This window comes from Oryza glaberrima, chromosome 4, assembly GCF_000147395.1.
Source record: "Oryza glaberrima chromosome 4, OglaRS2, whole genome shotgun sequence".
In the NCBI taxonomy this organism is placed as follows: domain Eukaryota; kingdom Viridiplantae; phylum Streptophyta; class Magnoliopsida; order Poales; family Poaceae; genus Oryza; species Oryza glaberrima.
In genome coordinates, this window is record NC_068329.1 from 22,435,692 (window position 1) to 22,447,280 (window position 11,589).

Genomic DNA, 11,589 nt, shown 5'->3' on the forward strand with positions numbered 1-11,589 from the left:
CTCTATCAGATAAATCACCCTCGTTGACACATTGGACAGCTAGATCTGCACGGAAATGGAAATTAACACCTGTAATGTCCGAGAAAAAGAGTGAATTAACATCAGAAGAAAGAACATAGTCTTGAGTGACATTGAGTGCTGGGTGCTGTTGATGTTCTTCCATTCGATCAATTCTGTGATTGATCCTGTTTACTTGTACAATACGATGACAAAAATCACTTTCTAGAATACAATCGAGCATTGACTAGTACTTTGTAAGAACTTGTCTCCTGGGAAAATAAATCATTGATCGAGAGGGGAACTTTGCTAAGCATCTTTCAGCATGTCATCAGTTTTTGACAGCACAACGTCAGACCAGCTAGGATACTTGTGCGTACTTGTGTAGAGAAACGCTGACTTTGCATCTTATGGAGTATATACTACTGATTTCTGTCCCTTTTAACTGAATCTTAATTAGTATTTCAACAGCTCGGCTCGAAATGGAAGCCATTGTTCTTCCAAAAAGAAATGGAAGTCATTAGTTGTCCAGAAGGCCGAGAGCGACATTTGATTATTAATTAGCTCAACCATGATTTTTTTTACAAGGAATCTAATACAATTATTTGGCCAAATGAACTGTATCTGAATCAACAGACGTAAACATTTGAGTATTTGGCAGAAGAGAGGTTAGCTACCATTTCCTCTACTCCTCTTTGGTGCATTGACTATGTGACATTCCCTGTGATACCTTAGGTAGGTATCTGTATCCCTGGTTATCTCATAAACTATACTATGTTCCGAAGAATCTCCACCAATCATTCATTCAGTGCCTAATCGATCAATTACCTTCATTCTAATGAAACATTCAACTTCCCGCACGGTGTCGAGCTTCCAACTTGGAGATTTAGACAGTCTTGGATAATTATAAATGGGGAGCTAGCGAGCAACAGCAACCAGACAACTCATAAATCATTTTGTTACATTGCCTAAAAATAACCCTCTAGTCTATCTTAGACTAAACAAGAAAGCGACAACGCATTCAGGAATCAAGAACATGCGTACAACAGAAACCCCTTTGAAGTAGATGCAATGCAATCCGTCATCAAAGTGCACCTTATCAATTTATAACGACTAAGCTGCCTTTAAAGCTTGTAACATTTATCTTCAGTCTGTATAGATAAGATTTCAGAGCCAAAGCACCACAGATATATCTTCAGGACACTCTCAGAATTCAGAAAGAAACACCATGAGTGAGGTATAAAAACAGGTCATTCTAGATTAATCCATGCCTACATGCAACGTGATCCATGCCACTAGATCATTAACCAAACTAGATTCCAAGCAAATGCATAGCTGTTTCTTTCCGGCGGGAATCACCCAGATCAGCATGATCCAAAAGAGATTCAGGTCAATGCGAAGCTGTTAGCCCATGGGATTCTGAATTTCGTATTGCCGCCAAATTAACATGTCAAATGTCACTGAAACTCATAAACTAGGGGGGCACACAACGGTATGAAAACATGCTTGGCTGCTTGCAGGAATGTATCACATTACAGGCATAGAATAGTAGAAAATACTTTCCCTTGTAGAAATATTCTCCTTGTTTTCTTTTCCTGCTCACATGGCACACTAATCTAATCTTGTCAGGATGAACAGCTAGAACAGAAACTGATAGAAGATAACTCTGGCGAATGGGAGTGGAGGACAACATCAAGCGGAACTCAGATATCGCTTTAATCTATCCAAGAAGCAGGTAGATCAGATGCTATCGCGTTACGTCTCACCCGATTTCTTAAAACAGAAACCCGATTTAACTAAACCAAAGTCAGAATATCCACGCGTAGATGCAACAATCATGTAGTGATTCTTCACATAAGCATAAGCAACACGAAGAGAAATAGCAGATTAATCAGCGAACATGCAAAGCGGAATTTGGCAACGGGAGATGCGGCAAGTGGGGAAGTTTCTTACTCTGAATATGTTTACCTGCAGAGTTCATTTTTTTTCTCTCTCACCCCAACAAGTGCATATTAGTCCATCCTTGCTGATGGCGATTTAATAAGGAATCCGATAGGTGACAGGGAGATAAACAAATCGGACGCTGACCTTGCTGTGGCGAACTGGGTGATCATCGATGGCGATGCGAGACATCACCCAACTGCGTCGGGTCTCCACAGGAGGGAGTTGCTTGTGCTTGGTCCGTTTGGGGATCGTTAACTTAAAACACTTTTACGGCGACCTCGACACAGCTAAACCCTAAACTAATTGCGAGTTAGAGGCTTATCTCGATCTCTTCTATGCAGATGTTTGACAACTTGGGAGTAGTTTACTGCTGGTTTGGAGTATCTTCTCAACTTGCAATTTGATTATGTTTAAACGGGGAGTGCATGATTGGTGTTCGCATGGTTTTAAATCAGATTTTATAAACTGATGCTCGTCAAGAGACGACAAGGGGCCAGATTAGGGCAGCAGAGTACGTGCTTGCTTGAATTCTGAAGCATGTACGAAATAAATACGATAGAAATTTCTTAAGAAATTCTGTATTTTTCTGAACCTCCAATAAGATCGCGTGGTTGCCAGTATTGCACGTCGACTACTACATATCTGAATTCAGAACAATCCAGAAGAGATGTTACTGTTGATATTTCTACGTATAAAAAAAACATCAAAATGCTTTGTATATTACGAAAACAGAGCGGGTTCCCTTATTGACCAGAGCAAAAAGGTTGAGCCTGATTAAACAAAGTCTATGAGCTTGCAGGATGCGTCTCTTCCCAAATTTATTCACACCAAAGTCCTCTTCGATGACATCGCCCTATTTGAATCTTATCGTTGACATTGCTCATTTTGCTCTTTAGTTAATCTGGGCAAATGATTGGCGGTGGTACTTCGTGATGTGGAACAGTGAAACTGTTTGTCAATCTGTGCGCTCGAGGTACAACCAGGTCGGTTCCTTTGCTGTTTTATTAATAAAAGGAGCATAAATTAGCGCCAAAACTCAAGTTTTACCACAAAAAAACAGTCAGTTTTAATAAAGATTAAGCAAACCCTTGAATTGCACTCTGTAAAATGTTTGTTTCCCCTCAAAAGCTGATAAGGACGGACGCCGATGTGAAACGAAACCTGCTATTTCAACCATGTACATATATAATCAAGAATTTCCTACACGACTTCCATTTTTTGTGTGTTGACTAGTTTCTCTCCTTCCTGGAGGTGTTAAAAGAGTTCCGATTCTGTCAAAACTTCCATACAGATAAATCCAACCTGTCAAACTACCAGCTGTTTGATTATTCCTTTTCCCATTTTGTTATGGTACACAAAGGCACATAACCATTTACACGGAGCAGAACAGAATAGGATATGTATTAAAAAAACAGAATGGAGAAAAATCCTGAGTCACAAGCACGAAAAATGAAGGCGAGATTAATTCGAAACCATACACATCATCATCCACATCTCGTCGTTTGTCTCACAGGACATGACACAGGGAGCGAAAACCACATCATTAATCGCGGCCTACAGCTACACATCCAGATTCTCCCGGGATCCCCGAAACGGCTCCCACCCCGCAACCGCCGCAAGCCGACCCAGCCAAAGGAGATCCCCCTCCACCACGGAAGATTCACTGCGCGGTGGGCCCCGCCGCCAAAAACCAAAACGGCGAAACCATTCGCTTTTTTTTTTCGAGCTATTAATAAGCTGGATTTAACAATAAATATTCCGCGTCATCTCTCCCGCACGGCGAGCGAGCGAGCGAGCGACCTGACCTCCTCCTCCTATAAATCCGGCGCCAGCGTTTCTCCCCAACCTCCCACGCCCAATCCTGCCGCCGTTTCAGCAGCTCTAGTTTGAACGAGGGATCGTAGAGAGGAGGAGGGTTTGGTGAGGGAGGGAGGAAGATGGCGACGTGCGCGGCGGACCTGGCGCCGCTGCTGGGGCCGGTGGCGGCGAACGCGACGGACTACCTGTGCAACCGGTTCGCCGACACGACGTCGGCGGTGGACGCGACGTACCTGCTCTTCTCGGCGTACCTCGTGTTCGCCATGCAGCTCGGGTTCGCGATGCTCTGCGCCGGGTCGGTGCGGGCCAAGAACACGATGAACATCATGCTCACCAACGTGCTCGACGCCGCGGCCGGGGCGCTCTTCTACTACCTCTTCGGCTTCGCCTTCGCCTTCGGCACGCCGTCCAACGGCTTCATCGGGAAGCAGTTCTTCGGCCTCAAGCACATGCCGCAGACCGGGTTCGACTACGACTTCTTCCTCTTCCAGTGGGCCTTCGCCATCGCCGCCGCCGGGATCACGTCGGGCTCCATCGCCGAGAGGACGCAGTTCGTCGCCTACCTCATCTACTCCGCCTTCCTCACCGGGTTCGTCTACCCGGTGGTGTCCCACTGGATCTGGTCCGCCGATGGGTGGGCCTCTGCCTCCCGCACGTCCGGACCTCTGCTGTTCGGCTCCGGTGTCATCGACTTCGCCGGCTCCGGCGTCGTCCACATGGTCGGCGGTGTCGCCGGGCTCTGGGGCGCGCTCATCGAGGGCCCCCGCATCGGGAGGTTCGACCACGCCGGCCGATCGGTGGCGCTCAAGGGCCACAGCGCGTCGCTCGTCGTGCTTGGCACCTTCCTGCTGTGGTTCGGCTGGTACGGATTCAACCCCGGGTCGTTCACCACCATCCTCAAGACGTACGGCCCGGCCGGCGGCATCAACGGGCAGTGGTCCGGAGTCGGCCGCACCGCCGTGACGACGACCCTGGCCGGCAGCGTGGCGGCGCTCACCACGCTGTTCGGGAAGCGGCTCCAGACGGGGCACTGGAACGTGGTCGACGTCTGCAACGGCCTCCTCGGCGGGTTCGCCGCCATCACCGCCGGGTGCAGCGTCGTCGACCCGTGGGCCGCGATCATCTGCGGGTTCGTCTCGGCGTGGGTGCTCATCGGCCTCAACGCGCTCGCCGCGCGCCTCAAGTTCGACGACCCGCTCGAGGCCGCCCAGCTCCACGGCGGGTGCGGCGCGTGGGGGATCCTCTTCACCGCGCTCTTCGCGAGGCAGAAGTACGTCGAGGAGATCTACGGCGCCGGCCGGCCGTACGGCCTGTTCATGGGCGGCGGCGGCAAGCTGCTCGCCGCGCACGTCATCCAGATCCTGGTCATCTTCGGGTGGGTCAGCTGCACCATGGGACCTCTCTTCTACGGGCTCAAGAAGCTCGGCCTGCTCCGCATCTCCGCCGAGGACGAGACGTCCGGCATGGACCTGACACGACACGGCGGGTTCGCGTACGTCTACCACGACGAGGACGAGCACGACAAGTCTGGGGTTGGTGGGTTCATGCTCCGGTCCGCGCAGACCCGCGTCGAGCCGGCGGCGGCGGCTGCCTCCAACAGCAACAACCAAGTGTAACCAATCCAGAACGAACGACGTCACAGCGAAGGAAGAAATCACGGGTTTCTCTCCCTCTCCGATCTCGATCGTCACGTCATAAATTTGATCCCCATATTTGATTGCCAGTTTCTGTTTGGGCCAAATGCTTTTGCCGCTCTCTCTGGTGTTGCAAGACTGTAAAAACACTGTAGGATGGACGAGTGTCTTTCACTTTTGCTGGGCTTCTCTTGTGTACAGGCATGCGTACGTGTCTTAGAATGTGTGGTGTGAAGGTGGGAAGAATCAGAGGTTAGGGTTTAATTTTCTTTTGCAAAATGGTTACTGCTATTATTGTTTTATTTTGTGGTCGAATTTTATCGTCATAAGGGTGTGGTGGAATGGTGGTCAAGATAGGTGGCTGTGCAGGGCTCAAAGACTTTGCGTGGGTCCTTTTGTCCTGCAGTGCTCTACCTCTCTATCAAAACTTTGGCTTATTTCCTGGAATCTAGTGGTTTGAGAGTGTTTGTTTTATACTCAGTTCTGCATTATGTTTACGATATATATATTTTTTACCAAAAGCATTTCATTTAAACTCTACCGAGAGTACTTGTTTATGCTGAATCAGTACATCTACACTGAGTGATATTTAGAGCCTTATACTAATTGAAGATTAAATAGTCAAAGTCCATGTGCACATTTCTACTCGCCAGTTAGTCTGAAAGAAAAGATTCCTGTGTGCAATTGTGCATATCAGCATATGCCACATGGCGATAAAGTAAACATACTATAGTTGTGAACTGTGCGATGACAACGACCAAATTAAGCAGCCTGATCTTTACAACGACCGCTGTATAGAGAACAGACTATATCAAGTTTTGGTCCGCTGTTCTTCTTTTGGGATTGTGAAGCATGAAAATACTACAGTTTTGCATTTCTTTTTCCCGTAAATGTGGAATGCATCTCGATATGATATGGCTATTTTAGCAATTGATCTGTCTCCTTTTTTTTTCCCAAAATACAATTGATCTCTCATCTGTCGCACACAGCCACGATATGGTATAGAGTTAATTTTGGCATTTTTGGCAATATAGCACATTACTATTATCCCCTTAAATATTGTGATATCTGTTTTTCAATATATCTGCTCGTTGCACTGATTAGTCCGCAAAATGAGGTCTGCAAATTGCTCGGTACAGCTTTTGACTATATATATTAGGATAAACGGATGCTTTCTCGTCTTGTAGTTCTGAATTGCAATATGTTTTCCTCTTTTTTTAATCGACGACAATATATTATCCATTCAATCATGGTCTGTAGTACCTTCCTGCAGTACACTCCCTACCTGTAAATTTCAAACATGTATGCACCACAGTACATACTCCTACATCTCTCTTTCACCAATGCTGCCAAATAAGACGCTAGGAGATTGAAAGAGATTGGATAGCACAACATGCACTTGCCTCACCTCTCTCACCAGTCACCACTCACGACAGTACAGGTTGATACGCACGGCTAGCACTGATCCGCAAACACCCCGCATAATTAATTAGCAAAGTAGCCAATGTCATCAGGTGAGTACGTTACTAATCTGACTGCTTGAATCTGTGACAAAGAAGAAACGACTGGTTGGGGGGGAGAGAACATAGATCGAGACCTATAGCTATCATATCCCACCGTAAGATTCCCACACTGCGCGGCTGCCGATCAAAAGGCTGTGGAAAAAACTAGGAATAATTGAACTTTCGCAGCACTGAACGTCAAAAAAACTTTCGCAGCAGAAGATATAAAAGGAGTGTACCGTATCGTTTTCACGACAGAAAGCCGATACTAGTCCTCTATATTTTACTCCTGTTATGTATGCCCACGATCGAAGTTCCGGTTAATCTCTCCAAGCTAATCAATATACGGTCTTATCAATTGCAAATTGAGATTTTTTTTTTTACGTGAAGAAAACTACCTTAGATACTCCCTTTACCTAAGCGCGCACGGGTACGGAAAAGGACACGCGCGCACTTCCCTCGTAGAAGGAGCAGGAGGATGAGCGCGGCCGCAAAGCTGGGCGCGCACCCTTTGTGATGTCACCGCCTCACGAGACGGGCCCGAGGAAATCGGAACTCGAAAGGCACGCCACACTCGAGCGCACCGGCGCGCCACCGCTCGCATCGCGCGGACGGGGGGAAGCCCGGAGGCGGACCCGCGCGCGCACTCAGCTCGGCAGTGACCGAGCCGCGCCCCCGCTCGCGTCTCAGTCCTCGCCTTTTTTTTTTTTTTCCTTTCCTGACGTCTCAGAATCAGGAGACCCGAGCGGCGCGCGCGCGCCGCACCACACGTCCACACGGAGCAGCTAGCAGCAGCAGCAGCGCGCGCTCCCCTGCGAAACGGGGGTAGTCTCGCGGTCTCGGTGGATCACGAGGATCCCGTCGTCAAACCGTCGTCTGCCGCCCGATCGACTGCCCGCAGCCAAAGGCAACGACACGGCCGACGGCACGCGACGTGAGCAAAGTACATATACTAGAGTATACTAGTCGGGGTGCTGCGTGAGCGTGATGCGCACATCGATGTGATTGGTGTGCAGCCGCGCGGAGTCGATCGCATACTTGCATGCATGCATGTACACGATCATTGTTTAGCGAGAAGATAATGCCGCGTATGATTTCCGGAGAGATAATAATGTCTCGTGATACAGGCGTACAGCGCTCTGAGGTTGTCCCTACCTCTCGTCGCGTCAGCTAGCGGGGGAGCAGGATCCTCCCATCCATGTAGGTACAGTTGGGCTGGGAAGTTGTTTAATCCATCACCAAGATCTGCCCGTACAAAAAACGTTTGAAACTCGGGTTAAGATAATGGATGATCGAGCATCGAAAAGTTCCCCTTTTTGAGCGGGCGGGAGCGACAGCTTTTGACGCCCCGAAAGATTAGTACACGTAATTTAATGGCTACGGTGGTTTCTCCGTTTTTTTAACAAATTGGTTCTTTTCAAGAACTTATTTCGAAACTAGTTCCTACAAAAAACTTCAATCAAAAATAGAACTCAGGACTATGAACCTTAGCGCTAACCTCGAATCCGAGGTGACAGGAATTTGCTAAGTTGTTTGGCACTGAGATTCTAAGATTTAAATTCATGCGGAGGCATTTAGCTTCAACAACCCACCGATAGCATAGTGGTAGCGGGCTTCTACTCTAACCTATGGAGCAGGGTTCGATCCCTCGTCTCTCCCATTTTTTTTCTTTTCTTCTTTTTCTTCTCTCTCTCTCTTTATTTTTTCTTTTTTTTCTTCTTCCGATCCCCCATCTCTCCCATTTTTTTTCTTTTTCTTCTTTTTTCTTCTCTCTCTCACTCTTTATTTTTTTTCTTTTTTTTCTTTTCTGTTTGTCTCGTGATACTATCTTCAAGAGATATGTTTAAATTGCAATTTTTTTGAATTAGAAAAAAATATTAAAGTGGTATATTATATGGCAATTGAGAACTTAAAGTGAAATTTCAAATCAAATTCAAAATAAAACAAATTTACAAACGAAACTATCATTTTGTAAAGAATAAGAGTGAGTAGTCGAGAGAAAAAAAACTTATTTTGTAAAATATATTAATTTTAAAAGAATGCTATGAGGAAGAGAAAAGGAAAAAACCCAAAATACAAAAAAATATTAAGCATTAATTTTAAATGAATGCTATGAGGAAGAGAATGCTATGAGAAAGATAAAAGGAAAAAACCCAAAATAATTTTAAAAGAATGCTATGAGGAAGAGAAAAGGAAAAAACCCAAAATACAAAAAAGTATTAATTTAAAAGAATGCTATGAGGAAGAGAAAAGGAAAAAACCCAAAATAAAAAAAATAGAAAAGGAAAAACATATTAATTTTAAAAGAATGCTATGAGAAAGAGAAAAGGAAAAAACCCAAAATACAACAAAGAGAAAAGGAAAAAACATATTAATTTAAAAGAATGCTATGAGAAAGAGAAAAGGAAAAAAACCCAAAATACAACAAAAAGAAAAGGAAAAAACATATTAATTTAAAAGAATGCTATGAGAAAGAGAAAAGGAAAAAAAACCCAAAATACAACAAAGAGAAAAGGAAAACCCCCACAAAAAAATATTAATTTTAAAAGAATGCTATGAGAAAGAGAAAAGGAAAAAACCAAAAAAAAAAAGGTGAGGTGGGATACCAGGATTTGAACCTGACACCCAAAGCCTAACAGCTTGAGACATCAACCACTAGGCTATCACTATTTTACACTTGCGTCTCTATTTGAATCGTCAGGACCTCAGCGCCAAGTAGTAAATTCATGCCACCTCAGATTAGATGTTAGCGCCAACAACATTGGATGTTATAACTCAACGACAGGGTCTATGGCGTTGAGTCCACGGCCGGTTAAAGTTTTTTTCAGGGACTGTTTCGAAATAAGTTTTTAAAAAGGACCAATTTATTAAAAATACGGGTGGTTTCTTTCCCGCATCCAACCAGGATATAGAATTTGTACGCTACTCGCTGTAGGTACTACGTACTCTCTCGTTCTGTGTCACGAAAAGGTTCAGTCTAAACAACTCCAACATCGTGACTAGAATAATAGACTGAAATCAGCGGAAGAACAGGGGTTGGTGAAACCGCGAAACACTGATCGGTGAACAGTTGCTGGAATCTGATGTTGGACACTCAACCGATGCCCTCATGGTCAAATTCTGGAGTGGGACGCACATGCCGACGAGACCACCGGCTGGAATTGGAATCTGAGCGATACGCTTGCATTGCAGCAAGGGCGCAGCATTTGTTATTTCTTTTTTTGCAGCTTGTACGGTTGCATCCTCACACCTGATGTGACCAACGTGTTTCTGTCCCGGCATGCTTCCATCGACGGTTGGTGTTGGGATCGTTGTGTGCCCGAAGACGCGGAGGGGCACCGGTTAAACTGAACCGACCTCTCTCGGTCGTGTACAAGTACAACAAGTCGCAATGCTGCTACGTACAGTGCCACGAACACGAGGCAAGTGGATGGTGGCGAAGCGGCCAGGTCGAGGGAAATTGCGTAGGCGAGCTGGGCTGCCGCCAAAGGGGAAAACGGCAAAAGCAGTCCTGTCTTCTTGCTTGTGAGAGGGTGAGGGTAGCTGCATGTGAGAAGATGATCGCTTATTCAATACTCCCTCCGTTTCATAATGTAAGTCATTCTATTATTTCTCATATTTATATTGATGTTAATAAATCTAGACATATATATCTATTTAGATTTATTAATATCAATATAAATATGAAAAATGATGGAATGTCTTAAATTGTGAAACGGAGAAAATACTAGCTAGGGAAAAGAAAGAGACTGCATTTACAAGACTTGTGTGAGCACGAAACGGTGACCATTGTCAAAGGCGACAACGGCCTGCCTGACTTCTTATCGTTTTGTTGAAAAGAAAAAGGAAGGGGACGTATACGGCTTGAAAGTAGAGATTGCATAGTCCCAAGCATAGTGAAGTACAGGAATTGGCCAGGCTCGAGTACGTGCAAGCTATAACACTCTTTCTTATCGCCCTTTCCTGCTGTAGTATTACGCTCTTATCTAGTTCTCAACTTTTTCTTTAAACTTTCAACTTTTTTATTACATCAAAACTTTCCTACACACATAAACTTTCAACTTTTTTCTTTAAACTTTCAATTTTAGTCAAACTTTCAATTTTAGCGTGAATCTAAACACACCTACGTATACCAAACTATTCTACTCCTATAATAACTACTATTCACTGCATAGTACTAAGGAATCAAGAATTTGTTCATGATAATTTCAGGGTTTAGGGTTTAGGGTAATACTCCCTTCATTTCAAAATACAAGAATCAACCACCTTTAATCCAAATATCAAAAAATAATTATTATCATCTTATAGTTTGGATCATCTTAATAAATACAATTTATGCATCCAATATAATTAAAAATCTTAAGTATGGAAGATTTTAAACATGATATTTTAGCGGGAAAAAAGTGCTACTTAATAGCATGCATTCATACATGCATTATATTGTAAAACATCTAAAAAAAATAGTTGTGTTTTATATTATAGAATTGATAGAGTAGCTTCTTTGTACTATCAAGACAATAGCAATGCGGCGCATGTATTTGTCGAACCTCACATGCCACATGGGCTAAGGAACGGTGATAGACATGAGGTTCACAATGATGTAACCTCAAGTGGGGTCTAAACAATAAAGTTTTTCCTTTTCTTTTCTCCACCTTTCCCCTCTCTCTCCCCCTTTCCTCGAGACCGACACTCTC

The 11,589-nt window shown here is 44.8% G+C and overlaps 1 protein-coding gene across 1 annotated transcript; it reads left to right on the forward strand.

The window, feature by feature from the left end:
* Positions 1-3,727: 3,727 nt before the first annotated feature.
* On the forward strand, positions 3,728-5,867 carry LOC127772364 (ammonium transporter 1 member 1). Its single transcript, XM_052298399.1, has one exon. The coding sequence runs from the start codon at positions 3,879-3,881 to the stop codon at positions 5,373-5,375; it is 1,497 nt and encodes a 498-aa protein (XP_052154359.1). The 5' UTR covers positions 3,728-3,878; the 3' UTR covers positions 5,376-5,867.
* The last annotated feature ends 5,722 nt before the right edge of the window (positions 5,868-11,589 follow it).